Genomic DNA, 22,369 nt, shown 5'->3' on the forward strand with positions numbered 1-22,369 from the left:
CCCACGGCACGGCTTGGAGCCGGGAGCGCGCAGGGCGTCCTCGCTCCAAGACGAAAAGAAGCGGGCAGGTGGCGGTTACACTTTCAATGTAGCAGCAGAGGTCTTTTTTTGATTACCTCGAATTGATTTCAGATTGTCAAGTAGTGATCCAGTGGGTCAGCAATAAAGAAGTGGTTTCCTTGCCTATGTACCCGCCAGCACCTTGAGATTTTGCCCACCGCAGTCTGCCTCACCGCTCGGCCCGATGCGTTTAGCGCCTCGGGCATTTTTACACGGTCATCGGTCTTCAAAGACGTCGATAAAAGGCACTCCAAGCGGCTACCATGATATCAGGGTCAAATTGACTTTTTGACTCTCCTTTACAACGGTCATCATGACTCAAGAAACCGTCGCCTTCCTGGGGCCCAGGGCTTCGTATACACACCAGGTATTAGCTTTTTGTATTGTCATTTTCACGTACCCTTTCGCTAGCGCTCCACAAGCATGGCCTGTCTCTTTATCAACTGTCCCCGATCTCGCAGCACTAAGGATTTCAGGCAGCGCTCGATTCGTTTGACGAGCAAAAGTACAAGTTGCGGCCGGTGGTCAACATCGAAGACGTCTTTGCGGCCGTCCAACACGACGAGGCCTCATATGGAGTCGTGCCGGTGGAAAACTCGTCCAACGGGGCCGTCATCTTCACGCTGGATCTCTTTGCCGACTTGAAAGACCGATATCCAGATATTTTGATTTGCGGCGAAGCCTACGTCCGCATCCAACATTGTCTGCTTGGCCGAGCACCGCCCAAGTCACCATTTGCCAGCGATGTCCTCTCTTCTCCAAGCGATTCTGGCGCCGCAACTCCCACGCTGGACTCTCCGGATCCCGCAAAGCCGCAAACCAAGCCGTTGGTCAACATCAGTCACGTGAAGAAGCTGTACTCGCACCCTCAAGCGTGGGGCCAATGCAAAAACTTCCTCAACACGTATCTCAAGGGTATCGAGAGGCAGGACTGCTCGTCGACGTCGCGGGCTGCGGAGGAAGCCGCAAAGGACGAGACGGGACGCAGCGCGGCCATTTCGAGTGCCACGGCGGCCAAATTGCACGGGCTTGACTTTTTAGCCCAAGGAATTAACGACTTTGACGACAACACGACGCGCTTCTTTGTACTGCGGCGGCGAAGCTCGTCCGAAATGGAGACGCTTGCCGACTCCTTCTCCCCGCGAGACTTTGCTGCAGGCGCATCGGACGACGACATGGACAGCTACAAGTCGCTCGTCTCGTTCACGGTTGAAGAACACAACCCAGGCGCTCTGGCCGACTCTCTCGGCGTCTTCAAGCCGTATAGACTCAACCTCACCAGTGTCAATACCAGGCCGAGCGGCGTGGAGAAGTGGAACTACATTTTCTTCGTCGAGTTCCGTGGCAGGCGGCTCGAAGGCACGCGCGGGGCTGTCAACAGCGCGCTGAGGGATCTGGGCAAGGTGGCCAAGAGCTGGAGATGGCTGGGTAGCTGGCAGAGCAAGCCAAGCGCGTGATGGCACAAAAGCATTTCCTGATGAACATACTGGATTGCCGCTTTGGGCACCGCACGCGGGGACGGACGGGGATAGACGGGAATAACGCAGGGCAATGTTGCCGCGACCTCGGGTTCCTGCACTTCGACTCATCACCACCGCTATGTAGACCCTCCACTTCTGCTCTGCCTCTGGCAGTCAATCCAAACCAAAGCAAACCAATTCCACGCCATTTCCAGCCATGGTCGCCGTCGCTTCTCTCACACGTCCAGTCTTGCGGCGCGCACCTGTGTTGCGCTTGTCGACGTCCTCGCGCTGCATCTCCACCTCGAACCTCAGAGACACGCTCTTCCCGCATCGTCTGCCTCCCGTGTACTCTGATCTGACGCCGTCCTCCTCGCACGCCCTCGCCATTACGCTCTCGTCCTTTCTTCCTGCCGACTGGACACTCAAAAGCCCTGTCGCCGCGCTGCCTCGCAACAACGCCGGCACCCCCGCCTTGCCGCCGCCCTCGCCCTCGCTGCCGCTAGCGCCCGCCCACCACCTCGTCTACTTTAACCCAGCCCTCCCCGCCGAGCGTTTGCTTCCAGATGGAACCGACCCGCTGCAAAGTCCTGGCGAGCAGTATCCGCGGCGCATGTGGGCAGGTGGACACGTCCGCTGGGGCGAGCGCCCGGTGCCGCTAGACGGGAAGAGGTGGGTTTGCGTAGAAGGCATTCGAGACGTGACAGTCAAGGGGCGCGAGGGCGAGGAAAAGGTATTCGTGGGGATCGAGCGGCGCATCGGGCAGGCGGATGGCGTGGTTGAGGGTAAAGAGGGATCTGAGGAAGAAGTGCGGCAGAAGCTGTGGACGGAGAACGAGGATGATTTGGGAGAGGCTTGGGTAATTGAGAGGAGAAACATTGTCTTCATGCGTGGGCGCAGCCCGGAGCAAGCAAAAACGGAGGTCAGCAAGGGCGGCAAGGTGGTCAAGCGTAGGTTTTGTCTCAAGACACACTCGAGCTGAGGATTGACGACGACGACAGCGCCACACGCCCCCGACTTTTCGCACACCATTGTACCCACGCCATCTCTCCTCTTCCGCTACAGTGCTCTCACCTTTAATGCCCACGCTATCCACCTGGACCCTGCCTACTGCCGCGATGTCGAGGGCCACCGCGATCTACTCTTCCACGGCCCGCTGTCCTTCACTTTTCTCGCCACGCTGCTGCACAACAACATCGGCCCTGGCAAGCGCATTGCATCCCTCGAGTACCGCAATGTCGCTCCGCTGTACTGCAACGAGCCCATCAAGTTTTGCGGACGAAAGGTTGAGAAGGGAAATGGCGGCCTCGAGAGGTACGATGTGTGGGCTGAGACGCCCGAAGGTGGGTTGGCCGTCAAGGGGACAGCCTGGACGACGTAGAGTGTTCTAGGACGCTGGTGAAGTGCGTTCGTGAGGATTGAAAGACGGAGATGGCTATTGCTTGAGCGAGCAGCAAAAGAGAAGAAGAGCGATCAAAATTGAAAAAGTTGCTGCTACCGGATGGCAGGTCGGAACTTGGTAAGAGCGTAACATGGCGACTAGACAAACGCGTGCCCGCCATGGAGCAGTACCTATTGTCCGGAAAGTCCAGTCGCTATTTTCCTTCTGCATGTCTTTTCGTGGGCTGTGGCCGTTCATGCTTCACTGACTGGCCTTCACTGACCGACTTGAGAACTATGAGTCTTCTGACTGTTGGCCTGTCATCGGCAACAACTGAAGATTTTCTAATGAACCTTCCGACATCGCGGTGTACTCCCCGGGAATCCGCTGACCTGTGCCTGTCATCTTATCGCCCTATTTTGATGGGACTCGACGTCATTTGCACCAGACGAGAAAGTGTCCGCGGCGAGTCCCGGTTCTTCGTCTCTGGTGCTTTGGTAGCTTTACGGATAGCTCCAAACCACGCGCAATGTGGCTAGTGGACCACGTTTTCAATCCCCGCAAATAGAAGTATCCGCACATCTGGGCGTGGTGTGTCCTTTCGGGAAAGGTTTTGCCGCCCTCATGCATCCCATTCCTGGGAAAGGGGCAGAGTCGCCCATTTGCCGAAGGACGGCTGTCATTTTGGCAGACCCTTTGCCCGCGGGATGATGAGATGAGCGCGTGGCTGTGGCTGTGGCCGATGGGATACGGAGCAATTTTGTCCAAGCCAGAAATCTGGGGCAAAGATGAAAGATTGTCTCATGCTGAAAATGCTAATTTTTGAGACAGAGGGTTGAATTGTCATTAGGGAGTCCTCGAGCCTCTTACAACGAACAATCTGGTGAACAGTGAGAACCTCGTTCATGTCTAAGCGTGCTTTCTCCAGACAATTTATCTCTCGAACAACACTGGACAGCGTACCTGCATTTCCCACAAAAAGGGTCCATCAAATTAGCGCTTAGAAGCTTCAAGCCACGTCCGTACCGCAACCAGGAGCCATGGACAGGACCACATGCAAAGCCATGGCATCAACCATATTCCATCCCCTCGCTCTGAGGGTACTCACAAATCACCATTTCAGCCTAGCAAGCAAGAAAAAAATACATCATGGCCGCAGACGAGAAGGCTCCCGCTACAGAGCGCTTCAGCACGCTCGAAGTCGACCACAGCAGCGAGCTGCCCGAGGTAGCCCTCAAGGCCGCAGACAAACAAGCAGACCGACCGCCGAACGATGACGGCAGCAGCGCCCCCGAAGTCGTCAACCTCGCCTCGTCGCCTCAGTCCATGTCGACGCTGTCGCCAAAAATCGACGCATCCTCGGATCCACGCTACTCGTACACGTCGGTGCCTGGCTACGCCAACAGCAGCGGCACGCCTGACGCGCGCTTCTCACACGCCTCGGTGCCGGTTGACGGTTTTGCTGTTCCTCCTACGCCGCTCGAGGGCCCGGAGCCCAAGGGCGCTGTCGAGAATGGCCGCAAAAGGACTATCTGCGGCATCCGGCGCCGCACATTCTGGCTATGCCTCAGCATCGTGCTGGTATTCATCGCCGCAGCGGCAATAGGGGGCGGCGTGGGCGGTGTCGTGGGGAACCGGAAGTTCTCGTCGTCGTCGTCGTCGTCGTCGTCGAACACCAACAACGGCGTGACGGCCACGACGGCTGGGACGGGCGCAGCCAATCTGACGACGACGACGACGACAACGCGCCTGTTGCCCAGCTCGAAACTCGCGGCTGTCAATTACACGGACAGCAGGGGCGCCAATTACAATCGGCTGTACTATCAGACGGCAAGCTTGGAGATTGCGGTGGCGGAATGGGACACCGCGTCGTTAAATTGGTCGATTCCGGCGATCGTCAAGTTGAGTGGGAGTGACAGCAATACCAAGATCGAGGCAAAAAATGGCACCCCGATTGCGGCATACGTGTATTGGCGCGCTGACGGGAAAGTGAGTACATCCCCTCTCCTAGAAACTTTCCCCCACTGTTTGGCCCCTGAATCGCCGGCGCAAGGCGAAGGACACAAGACTTGAAAATAGAAGCTGAACTGCTCGCCTGTAGCACACCTTCGAACTCGCCTTTCTCGACAAGACCAACCTGATCCGCGCCTACTCTTCCAACATCTCCGCCCCGTCGACGTGGAGCCTCAGCTCCGCCGATTCGCTCGTGCGCGCCGCGGGAGATAGCAGCCTCGCAGCGTACGCTACGGGCTGCAGCGTGTGCCTCAGCGGCGCGCAATGGCTGCTCTACCAAGACGACGACGGCAGCGTCAACGTGCTGGCCGCGCAGAACGGAACCAATTCCACCGACGACGACAACGACGGGAAAGCTCCAACGTGGAGCAGTCCCGTGACGATCCTGCCCTCGGCCGTGCCAGGCACCGCGCTCGCCGCCATCCCCATCTTCCCCGTGCAGGGCAACGAGCCCAAGGCCGCCGTCTACGCCAACGCCAACGCGCTCAAGGAGGTCTACTTCATCGCGTCGGCGTCGCCGCAGTGGGCGCCGCTGACCAGCATCGCCGAGTCGAGCGCGGCGTCGGCCGCGCTGAGCCCGGCCGCGGGCATCGCCGCCTTCGCCCGCGACGTCGACGACGAGCTCGACATCGCCGTGCTGACGACCAAGGGCGGCGCCGCCGGCGGCGTGGCCGTCACGTGGTGGGACGGCGCGAAGGCGACGTGGGGCCGCGTCGCGAGCGTGGCGGGCATGGAGGGCGTCAATGCGAACAGTCCGGTCGCGGCGAACCAGGCCGGGAGCGTGTTTGCGTTTGCGGATGGCGGCGATGGGACGCAGGTTACCGAGTGGCGGTTTGCCGGGGGCGCGGGGACGGGGGATGCGGCCGGGGCGGCGAGGTGGGACAAGTTTGGTGTTGTGCCGCTGCTGTCGGGTTGATTGGTTCTGTTGGTTCATTTTTGGTCGGTGTTGAAGAAGGCGGAGTTGGACTGGAAAGGGGGTGGAAGTAGGGCGTCAGGGGTCAGACTTGGCTTTACCAGGATCATTCAAATTGTGCATCAACAAAGCGCTGGATTCAAGTACGTATTTGCTCTCTACATTTCCATGTCCTTCGTCTAATTGGCAGAGACTTGACAACTCCTGACCACACTGACCTGTCAGGTGATTGATAGATTTTGAAAGACTAATGGCACACATTAGAAAAAGGCGGGAAAGCACTCAAGCCGCTCGGTACAACAGGGACAGGCAGCATTCAAGCTCCCCGACAAGACGGATGACCACGGACAGGGAGCTATCAAAAAAGTCACATTGCATCTGCCACGACTTGAGATTCTTTTTCATCGTGAACTCACATCTCTCGACCCCTCCAGTACTCGCAACCGCTCATTCCCTAAACCTAATACCCAGCAACGAAATACCCCTCCAACCTCTCGACGCCCCTGCCTACCCTCCCCTCCTCACTCATGCGCGGCCACTCCTCGACAACGAAGCCCTCCTCCTCGCCCACAACTTCGAAACTGACGCTGCGGCCCTCACCCAACATGTCCGCCTCCTCGCCCTCGACGCCAACCTCGATGCTGTACGTGCCGGGCCAGACCTTCTTGTCGCCGTGCTCGTCGGCGCGCGCCAGGCGGCCCAGGTCCAGCGCCACGCCGACGGTCTGCGTGCTGCCGGGCGCCAGGTCGTGGAGGCGCGTGTACGCGACGAGCGTCTTGAGCGGGACGGGCTGCGGACCGACGGCCGCGGGGAAGCGCGCAAAGAGCAGCGCGGCGTAGTCGGACGTCGTGTTGCCCGTGTTCGTGACGGCGAGGGAGAGCGGCGGCAGGGCGCACGCGTCGAGGTGCGTGGTGGCGTTGCAGGACGACGTGACGGCGGCGAGGTCGACGGCGTCGGTGCCGTCGGGGAGCGCCAGCGAGGCCGAGAACGTCGTGTAGTGCAGCCCCCAGCCGAACGGGTACGTCGCCGTGCCGTTGTACCACATGTACGTCCGCCCTGGGCTGCCCGTCTCGTCGTTCGGCCGCAGACTCATGTCCGTCATGGGCACCTGGCTCACGTAGCGCGCTGGATACTGCGTCGTCGGGAGACGGCCGGCCGGCGCCACCTTGCCAGTCAAGATGTCCAGCAGCGCCGTGCCGCCCGATTGCCCCGGGTATCCGGCCCACACGATGGCGCTGATGTTGGGGTTGGCTACGAGCGGCGCGCTGTCGATCTGCCCGCCGCCCATGGCGACGACGATGGTGGGCTTGCCTTGGGATGCCAGGCGCGATATCAAATCTAGTTGCGGCCCGCTCCATCCGATTGTCACGCGGTCCATGCCTTCGAGCTCGACGTCGTTGTCGATACCGCCAATGTAAACAATCACGTCGGCAGATGAGGCTGCGGGCCAGATCTCATTCCATTTTCCCGTAGTCGGGTCTCCTTGTCCGTTGCCGTTGGCATAGCTGACGTTGAGGCCGGCTTCTTGTGCTGCCATGAGTGGTGATATCAGGAAGGGCTTGCTACTGGTCAGCTACTGCCACTGTATGAGTAGTATGTGAAAGACTTACCGCGGTGCCAGCATAGTTCCCCTGAGCTTGTGTGGTCGCGTTGGCCCACTCTCCTATAAGCGCGATGGAGGTCTCGGGCGTGAGAGACAGAGGCAGGGCGTTGTCGGTGTTCTTGAGCAGCGTGATGCCTTCTTGGGCCGCCTTCAGCGCCAGCTTCTGCGCATGCTCCGTGTTGACGCTGCTCCAGTTGAGCGCGCGATACGGCTGGACAGACGCCGGGTCAAAGTATCCTAGCTGCACAAGCCCAGAGTAAACGCGCGTCAGAGCCCTGTCGAGCGTGGTTTCGTTGATGAGACCTTGCTCATAGGCCAAGGGAAGGTAGGTTTGATAGTAGGTACCGCAGTCGAGGTCTACTGGCGTCAGTGAAACAGGCCTTGCATGTATTTGAAGTAAAACGACTCACCAACACCGGCGTTGAGCGAGTCTGCCGCCGCCTCCTCCTGTGACGAAGCCCACTGGTGGGGCAGGTAGACGTTCTGGATGGAATCACAGTCCGAGACGACGTATTGATTGTCGTTGGTCCAGCCCCAGTGCTCACGCAGCAGCGTCGTCTGGAGGTATGGGTCGGCACAAGTTGGAACGCCATTGACTGCATTGTACGTGCACATGAAGGAGCCAACGTTGGCGTCGCGCGCGCAGCTGGCGAAAGGAGGGGAGTAGTAGTCGGACAAGTCCTGAGGCGTGATTTGTGCATCGAATTGATATCGCCAGTTGCCATTCCAGCTCTCAATGTCATATCCTGATGATGGTTAGCCCTGGCTAGGGTGCATCTCGCGTACCGAAAGATGAACTTACCCAAAAAGTGTTTGCATGTTGCCACAATCTTTTTGTACTTGGGGTGGACTCCTCCCTGCAGTCCATCCAGCAGAGCGCGCACATAGCTTGCAATGTGGAATGGATCCTCTCCAGGCGTCTCCTGTCCGCGGCCCCAGCGAGAATCACGGAAAGGGTTGACGTTGGGAGTCCAAGCATCAATGCCAAACTGCCCGGCGTTGCTGAAAGCACGAGACTCGGTGCTCACGACATCAGCGACAGCGCGAATCAACTCGTCATCGAAGGCCGCGCCCATGAGAATCGGCTGCGGGAAGCTCGTTGCGTGCGTAAACTGATCCGTGTCATTGGCGTCTCTAAAAACCTCCACGTCGTACGAGTATGCCACGCCGTGCAGCGCCTCGTTCCACCATTGGTACGGTGGAATCCCTAGCCGCGGCACGCCCGGCGCCGTGTTGCCTGTGTTGCTGAACTTTTCTTCGAGCGTGAGCGCGGCGACGAGGGCGGCGGCGCGGGCTTTGGGTGCTGTGGTGGATCTTGTTAGTCAATTGCTCGTGGGCTTGCCATTAGACGAGAGGAAAATGTCAACGTACTCGCTGTGGTGTCGCAGACCAAGTTCTCTTTGAGTGGCCCATTCTCGCAATCGGGAAAGCCGTATAACCTCAAACCAGCCACGGCATCAATGCCCACCGCCAGGAGAGTCGCGAGACGCGTCAAGCTGTACGGCGCCATGGCTCTTAGCAATCAGACCGAGAACAAGCCCAAAGCTTTGCGGAAAGAGGAGGAAGAACAACAATCAAGAGACCTGGCCATGGCCGTATTTAAGTCCCAGATCATCTGGTCACTCGCGCTGCGAAGGCGTGGGAGACAACTCGCGTTCTCCGCATTGTACCCCAGGAAACCCGCCGACTTGTGGGGACGTCATACTGCGGGGTCGCAAATCCAGAGGACTCCTTCGTACGGTTATTCTTCACGACTCGGCGAGAGGAGGGGCAGTCTGACCGACGGCAGTCCGAATCTCGCATCTTCTGATGTCGAGCTGCGAGAAAAAGTAGAAAACATGCCACTCCTTTATCCACGACGTAGGCAAAGATTTGCATTCTTCCACGACCATCTTGCTCGGTGCCTGCATCGCGTCATCAATTCCCTTGGCAGATGTCGACCAGTGCGGTGGAGTGGTTTACCAGCTCGCTTGTCGGTGCTGCATCTGCCGACGACGTCAAAAGGTCAGATTAAGCTTACCCGCAAAAGGCGACGAAAGAGGCATTTCGCACCGCAGCTCTCAAAATGCGGCTGTTGCGCAGCAGTGTGCATGTGCCTGTCAGTGGGTAAGAAATAAATCTGCATGCGTCTTTAGCCGCGAATTCAGCCGGAAATCGGGTCAATCTCAGCTCACCTCTCAAGTGGACTGTACACTGGGTTAGACCATAATAGGGTCAGATCATGTCCACTGGCGGACCTTTTTTTGTTTTCTTTCAACCATTTCGAAAGTAGAGTGAGACACACGAAGAAAAAGTCAGGTCTTTGCAAGATGTTGGAAATACCTCTTGTCACTTCTTACACTCACCACAGAGCAGAACGTCTTGCCTTGAACTGAACAATTGCATTCAACTGGACAATATAAGCCTCAAATCGAGCCAATCGATTAAACTCGGGGGACAATCAACAAAAGAATCGCACAGTCAATCGGGGAAAAAAAAAAAAAAAAGAATAAACGGAGGGGGAGTACCGGTATCGGGGGGTTGATGTGTAACGACAGAGGCGCATAGACTACTTTGTTTGACTGGACTCGTTCACACACGGACGGCCAAAAGATCAACGAAAGAAAAAAATCCCCGGCAAAAGTAATGACAGGTGAGAAAGAAAAACGGAAAAACTGTGGTTCAAATAATACAATGCAAGATCCCGCCCGCCTTGAAAAGATGTCGCGTAGGATATGTAGGATACACAGTGGATGTGGGAAGAAAGCAAACTCCCTGGGTCTTGCGGCAGTGAAAGACAGCTCCCGAGACGCGACTGTGATAGCGTGTGCAAGCTCCATAGCTTCATCTGTGACGATGATGAAAGCTCCTGGACACAGGCGCCGTACCAGGTATCCAACTGTTGACGGATGGGTCTTGACCACTCGGGCTGGAGAAGGCACTAGCGAGGATGAATAGTTGCGGTGGGAAGACTTCACGTGTGGTGAAGGTGAGAAGCAGCAGAAGAGAAACAACGACCGTACCGCAATGCGGCAGAGCAAGAGGAGAGGAAAAAAGACGTGAAAAGAGCACCAGCGCAAGAAACCCAATCAAGGTCGATTATTCAAACGCACACAACCAGCCGCTACCAACCAGCCACCTCGTCAATGCTTTTTTTGTGTTTGATCTCGTCTCTCTTCCAGAAAGGGTACCCAACGTTTGTCGCGTCAAAACGTCTCTTGTTCGGATATCAATAGATGATGGAGTGTCGAATATCTCATGTGATGATGATGATGACAATGATGATGTAGGCTCTCGTCGTGCAAAGAGGAAGGCAGGGGAATGCGGAGCGCGAACTCCATCAGTGTTTAGTGTCTACGTTTCGTAGCGTCATTCGTCGTCGTATGCGTCATGAAAGCCCCCTTTCTTGCTTGCAATTAAGAGCGGGCTCCTCCGTGATTTTTTTAGGCCGTTCCTTCTTGAGTGCATATACGGGCGTGAGTTTCTGCTGTTTTCACTCCACCACAATCTCGACGCCGGACTGGGAAGAGAGCTCATCGCTGCCGCGGCCATGGTGGCCGTTTTGTCTGGTCCGCGAAAAGCCGGAGCCGCGCTCGGGAATGGGACCGCGCGGCTGGCGAGTGGGCAAGCCCTGGCTGCGGTCGCGGTTCTGTTCATTCTCGTAGTTGGTGCTGAAAGATCTGTGGCTGCCAATCGGACCGGGATTCCTGTCCGAATCCCAAGAGACCATGCCGCGCAAGCCGCGGGGGCTGCCGCTCTGGCCAAAGCCGCCGCCGAGGTTCATGTTGCTGAGGCCATTGACGAGCAAGTTGTCCTCCTTGCCGAGCGTGGCGGTCGGCGTCAGGCTAGGGTTGGTCGATGAGGAGCTGTGTCCATAATCCTGGTACCTGTTAATGTTGCCACTGAGCGTCGCCGGGAAGCTGGCAGTGGAAGGTACCGGAGAAGGCGTGTAGGAGCGCAGGTCGGCGTACGACTTTGCAGCTCTGAGATTCGGTGCAGCTGTAAGACCACCACCCGGCGAATCGGGAAAACCTAGCAGGCCGGACGACTGGCGACCGAGAGTGCCGCCGTAAAAGTTCTCGCGCACGTCGCTAAAGTCCGTCGTGGCAGCGCGGTTGAGACCGCGGCGCTGGGCATCGAGGGGATGGCTAGTCGGCGCCATCTGGGGCATCGGGGGGCTCGTGTTGGGGTCTCCGTACTTGTAGACGTGCACCTGGCGCGAGTCACCCATGCCTTTGGAGCTGTGCGACAGGCCCATAGTATGGGCAATCGTGTGGCAGATGCGGCGCTGGGCAGGCGTGAGGGTCGAGGGAAAGACGAGCACCTCGCGGTTGGGGTCCTCCTTGAACAAGAGGAGCTGCGAGTAGAATTGGAGGTGCTGGGGGTCGTTCATGTCTACCTCTGTTCCGGCGTTGTTAGCCCACGAAGGGCCAGTCATGACGTCCAACTCACCAGGCTTCCTACCATTGACGGGTGATGGAGAAGCGGCCGACTGGACGTGAGACGACATGGAGGACAGCGAGGGCTGGGTGTGAAGCTGCGAGGAAGGCAAAGGCCGGTGCTGCTCCTCCAGCTGACCCCGGCGCTCCCTCTTCTCACGCTCAATGCGCTCCCTCTCTGCCAGCGGAAGCATCTTCTTGTACTCGACGCGGAGCTTGCGGCCTTGCAGCTCAAAGTGGTTCATGGTCTCGATGACGGCCGCAGTCTCTTCGGGAGTGGTAAAGTTGGCAAAGGCCAGGCCGCGAAAGACGCCATTGTCAAAGTGATAGTTGAAGGCGTAGGGCAGCGGCAGGCGAAGGTCGGTCATGAGCTGCACGAGCTGCTCCTTTTTGACGGCAAACGGTATATTCTTGATGACGATGGCGGTGGGGATGAGCTCCTCGTCGGCGTCTGTCGAGCTGTAGGGGTCGGGGCGGCCCATCTGTCCCTGAGCAATGCCCTGCGGCAGGTTTTGGCCGAGGCCGTGGTGCTGGCCGATTCCGAGCGACGACGCTCCGAGGCCAGAAAAGGCGTTGGAAACGTTTGGCAGAGGCGGCTGCTGGTCGAGCCACGGCTGTAGAGTTGCGAGTCAGCAGGCGGATGAAGCAGAGTTTGTCCGAGCAACTTACCGAAGGCAGAGCAGAGCGCGCGCGAGACGAGGGCTTCATCCTCGTGGTCGCGTTGAGGGCGGCCAGGCCGTTGCTGCCGGCAAAGGCGTTGGCGTTCCATCCCTGGGCGCCGCCCAGTTCGTAGCCAGTGTAGCCGGCGTGGATGGTCGCGTTGAGCCTATCGTTGTAGCGCGACGAGTCGTAGCGCGTTTGGTGGTCGTCCTGGGGGTAGAGGCCCGAGTTGAGCTGGCCGTAGGCGTCAAACTGGCGCGAGGGCTGGCGGTGCAGTGTTTGCGGCTGATGACGATGCGAGCCCGGCGAGCGGGATGATTGATTCTCGTAATACATGTCGTGGGAATGACTGGTCATTATACAGAGGGAGTGGGCGGGGGAAGGTGGGGGATGGTCCGAGGCTGGAGATGAATTTTTTTTCTTGGATGCAGACGTGGGCGTCGTCAGTCCTGGGCTCCTCTCGCGTCGTGTCGGTCGTTAGGCGGAGCGGTGCGCGGGGTGCGGCATCCGAGAAACGGGACTCTAGCGAAGAGGAGAGTCGTCGGCGAGCAGGATGGGAGGGGTTTGGCGGATGCAGCGGTGTTGGGGTCAGCACTGCTGGGGGTGGAGGAGAGGTGGTGGTGGTGGTGGTGGTGGTGGTGGTGGTGTTTGGCGAGATCCGGTTGAGTGCGAGGAGAGAGTACCGCACGGCAGCAGCTGCTGACTACACACGGGACTAGACTAGGTAGGCAATGTGGTAAGGCAGACCTGGCAACGCGGCACTAGACAGCTGTCTCAGCGATGATGCAGAGCAGTGACAGCGACGTTGACAGCGGGCGGGCGGCGGCGGCGGCGGCGGCGGCGGCGGCGGCGGGGACTACGGCCTAGTGTAGTGGCGAGCGAGTGGATCTTGTGGTGTTGGACTTGACTTGGTCTGCGGCGGTGGTGGTGGTGTTCACATCAGTTGGTAGACTGAGCTATGCACTGCTTAAGACCTGCTTCGAACCCCTATCCCCTCGCTCCCCCTACGCCGACGACTTGACGACGACAATTGAGACAGACGAGGTCCGGTCGGCCCGGCCGTCCACCACAGATTGCATGCTGCCCGTGCAGGCCGTCTTCATCTCTTTTGCTCCATGATGCTCAAAGGGGCGCTCCCGTATCAAGACCGATCCTGCCCGACCATGCCAACCACACCGCCCGGCAACCCAACACAACACCACCTTACCACGCCCATCCTCGCTGGGTGCCGTTGCCACGACGCGTCGACTGTTTACTTCGGGCTCACGTCCAGTCTTGGAATTCCCACGTCGCACTCCTCTACCGACCCTCGTCGCACACCACTGGGTCGACACATCCATCTCAGACCTGCTCACCCCATCTCGTCTGTCCGCCGCGTCTCGTCTCACCTCTGCCACCCTCTCACTCACTTCCTCACCACCACCACCAACCAAACACTCCCCGCGAGTCATCTCGACGCCTCTGCCTCGTCCACCTGACCACCACTCTCTCGCTCACTCCAACATATCCAACAACCCTCGCTCCACGCACGCATGATTGATTGCCGCCCACCCACCTTCCCCATCCATCCTCCTACGCCAGACGCAATCCATGTCTGCCTGCGCTGCGCCCCACCCTCGCGCATACACTCCCATAACTATACCATGTCCACGCCTACATACAGCATCTGCCTTAACCAGCTACATGCGTGCCCGCCCCGCCTCGCCTCGCCTACCGCCCCTACATACCACCGCCGGCAGCCACTTGCACCTCATCACACGCCGCACGCAGCAAGCGCCGGTCATGTGACGCCGTCCTCCTTGCTGGGTGGGTGGTTCACCTCACCCCAGCAGCTTACTCACGCGCCCATCTGATTACTGACGAGAGCCAAAATTACCCCTCTGCCCTTCACTCTCGTATCGCCGTGAAAGATTGAGCTTGAGCCATACATCATCCACTGTCGCGGGGCCGTCTCGGATGTCAACATGCGGACGTGCCAAGCTGCTCTGATCTGTCCATGTACCTGTCTGTGTCCATGTGCAGATATACGAGTCGAGAAGAACGTGCCGTAGCGCACGTCCCCAGGCGCCATGGGACAGGGCTGCATGGTGGACTAGAGCCAAAGGCTACATTTGTAAGACTGTCTCCTGTGAAGCGTCAACTACGTCGACGTGGGCAAGAAAAGGGAAAGCAGGTTTCCAACATGTGCTGCCCAAGTGCTGGACGTCGAGCTGCCCTATGTTCCTCATTTCCTCGTCCCTTCCTCCCTTTTGAGATTTTTTTAATTTTTTTTTTCTTCCCCCTCTCTTGATTTTCTGTTCACGTGTGAAAGCCACTTGATCACAACTGCAGACCAATCATGAGGAAACAGGATGACATCCATTCTACAAAATAGCAACCTCGCGCCCTGCTTCCCGCCGTCGTGCATCCAGCAAGTACTCGAACACCGCCACCGCCGGGAAGCAGGACCAAGGAGAGAGCGAAGGACGGAGCCGCATACGTCCAAGCCACAAAGCAAAGCAGGCCACTGAGTCCCACCCGTCCTCATGGCAGAAGAGAGTCAAAACACTTTCTCAATCCCAGAACATGTCCTCCACCTGAAATAGCAATCCAGCGTCCGACACGGAACAAAAACATCTTTTTCGTCGCGGCGGGCATCCACCGCGTTTCTCTTTGCCACTGCCGTTCCACTTTCTTTGTGCTGCTGTGCGTGCGCGCCGTCCATGTGATGTGCCTACAGTGCCGAGTCATTGCTGTTGCGGATCCCATCAAAGCCATCCGACCAGCTCGCCGCCTCCCCTCGATATTGGCATCTTGTCTTGTGCGTTTCTTGTGGTTCCCATTAAGAGCCGGGTATTCCTGTCATTTCGTGGCCCAGTCCGCCAGTCCCCTCCTCACTGGCGCCTTCCTCAACACGGCCGATTCATGCCAATCCGCAGCACGCATGCGCCAACGACTAGGCCTCCATCAGGTTCTTCTTGCCCTTCTTTTGTTCCACCTTGAGCAGCAGTGCGCGGTTGATGTGCGGCAGGACACCTCCAAAGGCGATGGTAGCGCGGATGAGTGTGTCGAGTTCCTCGTCGCCGCGGATGGCCAGTTGCAAGTGGCGTGGCGTGATGCGCTTGACTTTGAGGTCTTTGGCGGCGTTTCCTGCCAACTCGAGTACTTCGGCAGTCAAATATTCGAGGACAGCGGTGAGGTAGACGGCGGCCTTGGCTCCGATGCGCGTACGCTGGCGCGTAATGTTGCGAAGGTGACGCTTGATGCGACCGCAGGGGAACTGTGCAGCGTCTATCGTCAGCTCTGTGCGATGGTGAAGCCCGCATACGTGATGAGAAATGCGTGTCGTGACGTGGCGCGTCGACTTGGGGACCGTGATAGCCTTACCTGGAGCCCGGCCTTTGCGGAGTGCGACTTGGTAGTCTTGACTTGGGAGTCTCCGCCCTTGCCACCAGTCTTGCCGCCAGTTTTGCCTGTGAAGCGCAACAAAATAGACGCGTTAGCCGTTGCATCAGCCCTCGCAAGACGCGATTTTGCTCACCTTTTCCGCCCGGCATTATTGTCGTTGGATATCAAGTGCAAGTTGAAATGGGTCAGGTCGATCAATGCGATCCTAGGAATGGAAGTTTGGTAATGGAAGCTTTTCGTGGTGCGGGGCGGGAGGTGGTGGTCGTGGACGTGGTTGGTACGGCTCGATTGTGAAGACGCGAAGTGGCAGCCACGGCTAGGTAAGGTAGGAATTCACCTCAGAGTCATGGCACGTGACATCAAAGGCAGCATTCCACAGCGCGACAAAGGCAACAAGACGTGCTACGAATTGTTCTGAAAGACGTCAGCCGATATCAAGTCCGTTGTCCATACTCTGCCTGGTTGGCCAACGGCATTTTTTTGCCGGTCGCCGCGCCCGAGTCCAGCCAGTCACGTGCCCTTGCAGGAGAGCTCGAGACCCGATGTGCTCGCATTGGCTTGGTTGAGCAAATCGTCCGGTTAGAGCTGAGTAGCTTACTATTTGGTTCGCAGTTGCATGGAGCATGTAGATCAAGAAGCCTTTGTAAGCCAAATACTTGATCTCGCCCGTGAAGTCCCTTGGACGTTGACATGGCTGCGAAGGCGGCGGTTTGTCACGGCCATGGCCAAGGCATTAGCGGCAAGACAGCCCCGTCAGCTTCTCAAGTAGTCTGGAACAGGATGTCAGAGATGGACTTGAGCAGGTTTAGCATGTACAGTAGGTGCCAAAGCTTACCTTGGGTTTGGCTGGCTTCGTTGCTTTCAGTGTCGACAGTCTCGCCGCATGTCAAGACTCTGTCTCGAGCAATTTGCATGCAAGCAGCCGTGGAGGGCGCAATGGCAGCGCAGCATGATTGTAACTGGGCATCTCTGAGGACAGCAAAGGTCGTAGCAGCAACACAGCCGCGGTTTGAGGATGCGGCCAACCTTGAGCTTGCAGTCCATCTGTTCTGGCGTTGGTAGACCTGAGAGCCACTGAGCCATGTCGGAGCACTCGTCGCCGGCCTCCGGACCAACGTCATGCCCTCGGCTCCCTGCCACGCCCGCACTGCTCCAGACTGGTCCTCCGCAACATCCATCATCCAGCTCTTGCGCCTCCTGATCTGCCGCCTGGACTCGCCGCTCTGCAATATCGCGACAATTTCGCTCCGGTCCAAGAATGGGCTTTGCTGCTCCCGTGCCGCTGATGGGCTTCGAGGCGAATCCTCCAGCCTGCCGCTGCTATCTGAACCTGGCCGCCGCATACCAACGTGTCCACTGAACATCCTGATTCTTGCTAACGATTTATGGCTGCCAATGGTCTGCAGTGCGCGACTTTTGATCCATCTAGTCCTCTTGGAGCAAGCCAATCTGCCATCTGTTGCCATGCCGGCGTGCCAGAATCTCTCCGCGAAGTGTGGTCCCCTGAGCTCGGCAGGCTAACCAGTACTGCGGCGCTGGTGGCACAGCTGCAAAAAACGGCTGCCGAGTCCTCAAGTGCTTGGTCTACCTGGAAACAGTAAAGCTCCCTCTGAACTTCTCCTCGGATTGACTTCTACATGGCCGCTACTTGGATGCGATTCACCACTTCTCAATGAATCCCGTGACGGACCAACGGCAGCGGAGCCTCACATTTCTATCCTTATTTGTTCTGTGTTGCAACAAAAGCCGTAAAGGTTGTCTCCACTGTGGCACGCGTGTGCTTTGCGTGGGAGATTTGGGAAGCATTCCTCAGTATCCACAAGTTTTTGTGGCTGCGGATTCTGTCTAATTCTGCTCTCGGTTGACATCCGATTGGGTTCCCTGTCGCCAGTCGGTCTATCCACTGCCGTGGCAGCGTCGCTTTCGCAATCGTACGCCGTACACGTAGCGACAGAAGATCAAGCACGTCATATGTAAGATCAGACGGCAAGGGCGGGAGGATGTATGGCTCTTGAAGAGCTTCCACGTGGGCGAGATGGCATTCTTGAACATTAACAGTGGTAGCTCGGTTGCAGTCTATTGAGTTTTGGATGGGCCAGCGGTCTGGATGCTTCCACTGCGCTGGGTCGAACGGCTTGCCCAAGGCCGGGCTTGCCCAAAGGAGCCAAGGGTCCAGTGGAGTCTTGGTCGAGGAACGGGTAGAGTTGCACTGCGGATGGGAAGAATGGGAGTCGACGTCGCGCCGTCCCGCCAAAACCACCCATCACCCCGCAAGTCCCAGTGGGTCGGGAGCAGGTCCGAAGATGCAATGCCACAGAGGAAGCGGGACTCGGCTGGGGCGTTACTGCAAGCAGTCTAGCATGACTTTGATCATCTCGCATCCCGTCAGGTCGGTCACATCTGCCAGTCAGTGTCAGGTCGGCACTCGAGTGCAGCCGTGGTTCAGTCCCAGTCGTCGCGGCTCCGGGCCGCCTGGCTTGGTTGTCTCTGCGCCCTGGAGCACGGAGCAGCCCAAGGATTCAGACCACGGCATCAGCTCACCGACCTCTGTCTTCCACGGCATGACAAACGGTATCGCTGACTGGCAACTTGACCGCCAACCCGTGCAAGCCCAATTGTAATTTTCATGGCCTCAGACCGGTGCGCCGCTGATGACTCAGGTCGTTGCTCCACCACCTGCGGCAAATTCGCCCTACGCGTCTCTTAGGCCGCCGCCTCCATCCCCGTCAACACGCTCTGTAAACAAACTGGCTCCCCTTTTTTTCGATACCGGCATACCATGGTGGGTCGACGTGACTCTCCACTGTCCACCGTCTCCATGTCGCCGTCCTTACTATAAAGCCGCCTCGTCGGTCCGGTGCATGTCGCGCATCATCCTGTCTCCCCCAGTGCCCTTTTTTGCTCCCCGCCGCATCCTCTCCAATACATCCTCTCAAGTGCCATTCGCGACGAGTCGCAAAGCTTCAGCTAGCGCGACTGGGCGCCCGCAACATGGTGCGTATCCGCTGCTCGATCCAAGGCCTACCTTTTTGCTAATTCTGCGACAGGCTTCCAGCGCCGTTTCCACGTTCCCGCAGCAAGTGGCCAAGATGCTCTCCCGAAAGAGCGTCGCCATTCCAATCGCCGCAGGCTCAATCATCCTCTTCCTCCAATGGCGCAAGAGGAGGTCGCAGACGTCGTGGCTCAAGTCGAGCCAGCCGGAACAAACGCCCGAGTCGCAAAAGCCACACGACGAGACCAAACCCGTGGAAGCGCGGAGCAAAGAGACGGAGGCGACTGCAGATCATACGACTGTCCCGCAGGCACGCCTTTGGTCTTCGCAGGAAGAGCTTGGGACCGCGTACCTGAACGCCAAAAGACCGCGCCTAGATACCGGCGAGGGCGTTCGCCAGGCCCCCACGGATGAGAAGCCATATATGGAAGTCCGAACGGATTCTTTCCTTCCCGTGCTGGATATATCCTCGCCAGCGCCCACGCCAGCCTCCCGCCGCGAGTCGCGTCGCGAATCCATTCAGGTTGACACTACGGTTCAACTCACGTACGAGACGGCACCATGGCCAGGCAGCGCCGGGATGGCTCCGACCTTTTCGACGATTGTCGAGGCCGCGGAAGCGGAACCGCTGTCGGCGGCTTCTTCCATCTTTTCCAACCCGTTCAAGGACGAGACTTCGGCAGTGCCCACGCCAGACACGTCGTTTGGCGACTTCAACTTTGGCCGGCGCGACACCCTCACGCCGAACAACGACGCCCGCTTCGCGCGCAAGCAGTCTATCCAGGTCGACACCATCGTGGAACACTCGGTAGAGACGACAGAGGCCGATGTGAAGCCCTGGGTTGAGACTGTCGTTCATGCGACTGGATCCACCCCGGGCAGCGACGAGGACGACGAGGACGAGGCAAACATGGGCGTCGAGCTGCCGCCCCATGAGGCCTTTGGCCGCCGCCAGTCAATTCAAGTAGATACAGTTGTTTCGCGCACCGTATCTCCCGCGCCTCCATCCAGCGACTCCATCCCTCGCGTCGAAAGCATTGTCGAAGCGGACGCCTATCTCGACCCCCTGGACCCCCTGGCACCCACGCCTCTGCAGCCCCCTCAACTCAAAGTCGACACGCCGCAGGACACAGCATCGCCAGCGCTGTCGGCAGCGCGCTCGTCCGACGCCGAGCTGGACCCGCTCTCGCCGCTGCCGCCGTCGTCGACGTCGCCGCTGAGCACCAGCAACCACAACAGTCTGCTCGCGCAGCCGCCCGTGGACCGCCTCGTCCACGTCTACAGCGACGACGACGCCCCGCTCAAGCACCTGCCCGGCATGGGCGTGCCCAACAGCGCGCGCGACGCCCTCGTCATGCGCGTGCGCCAGCACTCGGTCGCCGACGCCGTCGTGGAGGCCGAGGAGGCCCTGGACGATGCCCGCAGCCGCGAGGGCCTCGTCGCTGTGCTTGAGGGCGCGGTGGCGCCGCCACCCAGGGAGCCCGTGGGCGCTGTCGTCCCTGAGCGCGAATGGCTGCCTGGCTTTGGCGTGCCGAACGCTTGAGATGGCGATAGCAAGGGCGAGGTGATGACACACATCTGACGGACGTGACGACGGACACGAAGTAACGGCCGATCAATCCGCGCGCCACTGACGGGACGGACGGACAGAAGGACTGCTCCCTGCATGAGAGCATTCAGGCGGGCGAGCGAGCTGGAAAACCACCGCCGTGGGAAAAGGGGAAACGAAACATGTTGGCAGGCTGATCACGTCGCATCACTTGCCTTGTACTACGCGCCCATGTACCACCATCAACATGATTCTTGGAGTTGGAGGAGGAGCGGAGTTGGAAGCGTTGGAGGAGCAGCGTTACGCATAAACGCACGCACTTACCTTAGAAACACAAGACCTCACAAAGATCGTTGAAAAGGCGTTCGCACAGGAAGACAGGCATTTTTGGGCATAGATCATCCACACGAATAAGACATTGAGCTGGAATGCTTTGGGCATTTGCGCAGCTGGCTTGACTACACATCTGGCATTTGGTCTGTTTTCCTTCTTCGTTGTGCAGCCGCAGTGCTTGTGGTTGGTGCTTCTTCCACCACCCACCGTAAATTCAAGAAGAACCAAAGGGGAGCCATCAAATGGAGATGAAGATGATGATACAGCGCCTCCCTCGTGCACCATCCACCCCACGCCTGTCAACGCCGGAATATGGCAATAGTCCGCCATCCCTGAGCCTAACATCGGTGCTAGTGCAGAAGACAAATTCCTCCCTCCCCCCGTTCGCCCGAGACAGACGTAGCTGGTGATCAGCAAATAAAGGATAAAAGTACAGCGTCCCAATCGTGACTAGATCAGACCAGCCCCATGGTACCAAACCTCGCGTGCCGTCCGTCGCCGAAATCCGCCCATCATCATCCGTCCATCCGTCCCAGCTTGATGCGAGAATTCCAAACTACCAAGCTCGTGGCATATCTCTTTTTTCTCTCGAACCTGATGTGCGCGTGAGATAGTTTGTTCACAGACAGGTTGTTCACGCGTCGCCCCAGGCGCCGCGGATGCGTCGTGCCAGCTGGATGTCCTTTTGCATAATGGTGACGCGCTTGGCGTGGATGGCGCAGAGGTTGGTGTCTTCGAAGACGCCGACAATGTACGCCTCGGCGGCTTCCTGGAGCGCGCCAATTGCCGACGACTGCCAGCGCAGAGACTCGCCTGGGGGTATCATGTTGTGGGCGATTTCGCGAACCTGGCGGGGGGAGAAAAGACGTCAGCGCCGTCGTTTGAGCACGGGGGCGATTTTTGCTGCGGAGCTGGGACTTACGAGGCGCGCAAACGGGAGCTTGCGGAGTAGCAGGTCCGTCGTCTTTTGGTAGCGTTTGATTTCCCTGAGAGCCACGGTGCCGGGCTTGTAGCGCGTCTGCTTCCTGGGTGTGGGGTCGCCGGCTGTGGGGCAGTCAGTCACTTAGTTCTGGGGAGGGCCGCAGGAGCGATTGATGGGGAGGCGTATTTACGCTGGGCACCGGATGACCTGCGTCTCTTTGGGGTCGTCGCTGCGGCGGATCCAGTCGATTTGCGCGGTCCTTTGCCGCCGGTGGACTTGCGGCCGGTGGAGTGTCGGCCTCCTCTGGTGGGTTTGGGCGGCATTTCTGTTGCTCAAAGAATAGATTGGCTCGAGCGGCGCGATCTGAGACGCGTTGATTGCGCTGTTTGTAGGCAATGGGTGGTCGCAATGGCTGGAGTTGGGCAGCTGTCGCGAGCGCGTCAGAGCGCGTTGTTGATGAGCCAAAGACGACCAACGGGCGGGGAAAAAGCGGCAAGGGCCAATTGGAGTCGAGGCGGGGTTGTAACGGGAGTTGAGGGGCTGCGGCGAGGCCTCTGTCCGGCAACCTGAGGGTTTCGGTCGTGGTGGATGTACACAAAGCGAATAACTGGGAGGTTGGGATGGATGGATCTGATGCGTGCGACGGCAGGGATGAGCTAATCTTAGCGGCCTTGCGGC

At 58.4% G+C, this 22,369-nt stretch overlaps 10 protein-coding genes across 10 annotated transcripts; 5 read left to right on the plus strand and 5 right to left on the minus strand.

Moving 5' to 3' along the window:
* Positions 1–71: 71 nt before the first annotated feature.
* J3D65DRAFT_479121 (prephenate dehydratase) lies at positions 72–1,627 on the plus strand. The gene is made up of 2 exons (XM_066796569.1): positions 72–427; positions 537–1,627. The coding sequence occupies exons 1-2, from the start codon at positions 374–376 to the stop codon at positions 1,515–1,517; spliced, it is 1,035 nt and encodes a 344-aa protein (XP_066653296.1). The 5' UTR covers positions 72–373; the 3' UTR covers positions 1,518–1,627.
* Positions 1,628–2,991, plus strand: J3D65DRAFT_479072 (uncharacterized protein). The gene is made up of 2 exons (XM_066796566.1): positions 1,628–2,470; positions 2,522–2,991. The coding sequence occupies exons 1-2, from the start codon at positions 1,738–1,740 to the stop codon at positions 2,899–2,901; spliced, it is 1,113 nt and encodes a 370-aa protein (XP_066653297.1). The 5' UTR covers positions 1,628–1,737; the 3' UTR covers positions 2,902–2,991.
* Positions 2,992–3,929: 938 nt separating this feature from the next.
* Positions 3,930–5,930, plus strand: J3D65DRAFT_479334 (uncharacterized protein). Its single transcript, XM_066796570.1, has 2 exons — positions 3,930–4,890; positions 5,003–5,930. Exons 1-2 carry the CDS (start codon positions 4,051–4,053, stop codon positions 5,828–5,830), a joined length of 1,668 nt encoding a protein of 555 aa, XP_066653298.1. The 5' UTR covers positions 3,930–4,050; the 3' UTR covers positions 5,831–5,930.
* Positions 5,931–6,067: 137 nt separating this feature from the next.
* On the minus strand, positions 6,068–9,079 carry J3D65DRAFT_479085 (glycoside hydrolase superfamily). Its single transcript, XM_066796567.1, has 5 exons — positions 8,802–9,079; positions 8,233–8,733; positions 7,841–8,176; positions 7,438–7,787; positions 6,068–7,385 (listed from the first exon to the last, which is right to left on the minus strand). The coding sequence occupies exons 1-5, from the start codon at positions 8,938–8,940 to the stop codon at positions 6,288–6,290; spliced, it is 2,424 nt and encodes an 807-aa protein (XP_066653299.1). The 5' UTR covers positions 8,941–9,079; the 3' UTR covers positions 6,068–6,287.
* A 1,823-nt stretch (positions 9,080–10,902) lies between these two features.
* Positions 10,903–12,844, minus strand: J3D65DRAFT_557228 (uncharacterized protein; the record flags this gene model as incomplete). The annotated part of the gene is made up of 3 exons (XM_066797304.1): positions 10,903–11,808; positions 11,851–12,378; positions 12,461–12,844. 3 exons carry the CDS (start codon positions 12,842–12,844, stop codon positions 10,903–10,905), a joined length of 1,818 nt encoding a protein of 605 aa, XP_066653300.1.
* A 2,162-nt stretch (positions 12,845–15,006) lies between these two features.
* Positions 15,007–16,361, minus strand: J3D65DRAFT_479356 (histone-fold-containing protein). The gene is made up of 3 exons (XM_066796572.1): positions 16,029–16,361; positions 15,875–15,960; positions 15,007–15,767 (listed from the first exon to the last, which is right to left on the minus strand). The coding sequence occupies exons 1-3, from the start codon at positions 16,042–16,044 to the stop codon at positions 15,444–15,446; spliced, it is 426 nt and encodes a 141-aa protein (XP_066653301.1). The 5' UTR covers positions 16,045–16,361; the 3' UTR covers positions 15,007–15,443.
* On the minus strand, positions 16,362–17,464 carry J3D65DRAFT_479355 (uncharacterized protein). Its single transcript, XM_066796571.1, has 2 exons — positions 16,731–17,464; positions 16,362–16,665 (listed from the first exon to the last, which is right to left on the minus strand). Exons 1-2 carry the CDS (start codon positions 17,359–17,361, stop codon positions 16,649–16,651), a joined length of 648 nt encoding a protein of 215 aa, XP_066653302.1. The 5' UTR covers positions 17,362–17,464; the 3' UTR covers positions 16,362–16,648.
* A 401-nt stretch (positions 17,465–17,865) lies between these two features.
* J3D65DRAFT_479456 (uncharacterized protein) lies at positions 17,866–18,994 on the plus strand. The gene is made up of 3 exons (XM_066796573.1): positions 17,866–18,512; positions 18,556–18,889; positions 18,943–18,994. The coding sequence occupies exons 1-2, from the start codon at positions 17,986–17,988 to the stop codon at positions 18,635–18,637; spliced, it is 609 nt and encodes a 202-aa protein (XP_066653303.1). The 5' UTR covers positions 17,866–17,985; the 3' UTR covers positions 18,638–18,889; positions 18,943–18,994.
* J3D65DRAFT_669935 (uncharacterized protein) lies at positions 18,985–20,430 on the plus strand (the record flags this gene model as incomplete). The annotated part of the gene is made up of 1 exon (XM_066803244.1): positions 18,985–20,430. One exon carries the CDS (start codon positions 18,985–18,987, stop codon positions 20,428–20,430), a length of 1,446 nt encoding a protein of 481 aa, XP_066653304.1.
* Positions 20,431–21,403: 973 nt separating this feature from the next.
* J3D65DRAFT_647180 (histone H3) lies at positions 21,404–22,014 on the minus strand (the record flags this gene model as incomplete). Its single annotated transcript, XM_066802327.1, has 3 exons — positions 21,404–21,616; positions 21,692–21,813; positions 21,882–22,014. 3 exons carry the CDS (start codon positions 22,012–22,014, stop codon positions 21,404–21,406), a joined length of 468 nt encoding a protein of 155 aa, XP_066653305.1.
* Positions 22,015–22,369: the final 355 nt, after the last annotated feature.

This window comes from Phyllosticta citribraziliensis (assembly GCF_038025025.1).
Source record: "Phyllosticta citribraziliensis strain CPC 17464 chromosome Unknown J3D65scaffold_9, whole genome shotgun sequence".
Taxonomy (NCBI): Eukaryota; Fungi; Ascomycota; class Dothideomycetes; order Botryosphaeriales; family Phyllostictaceae; genus Phyllosticta; species Phyllosticta citribraziliensis.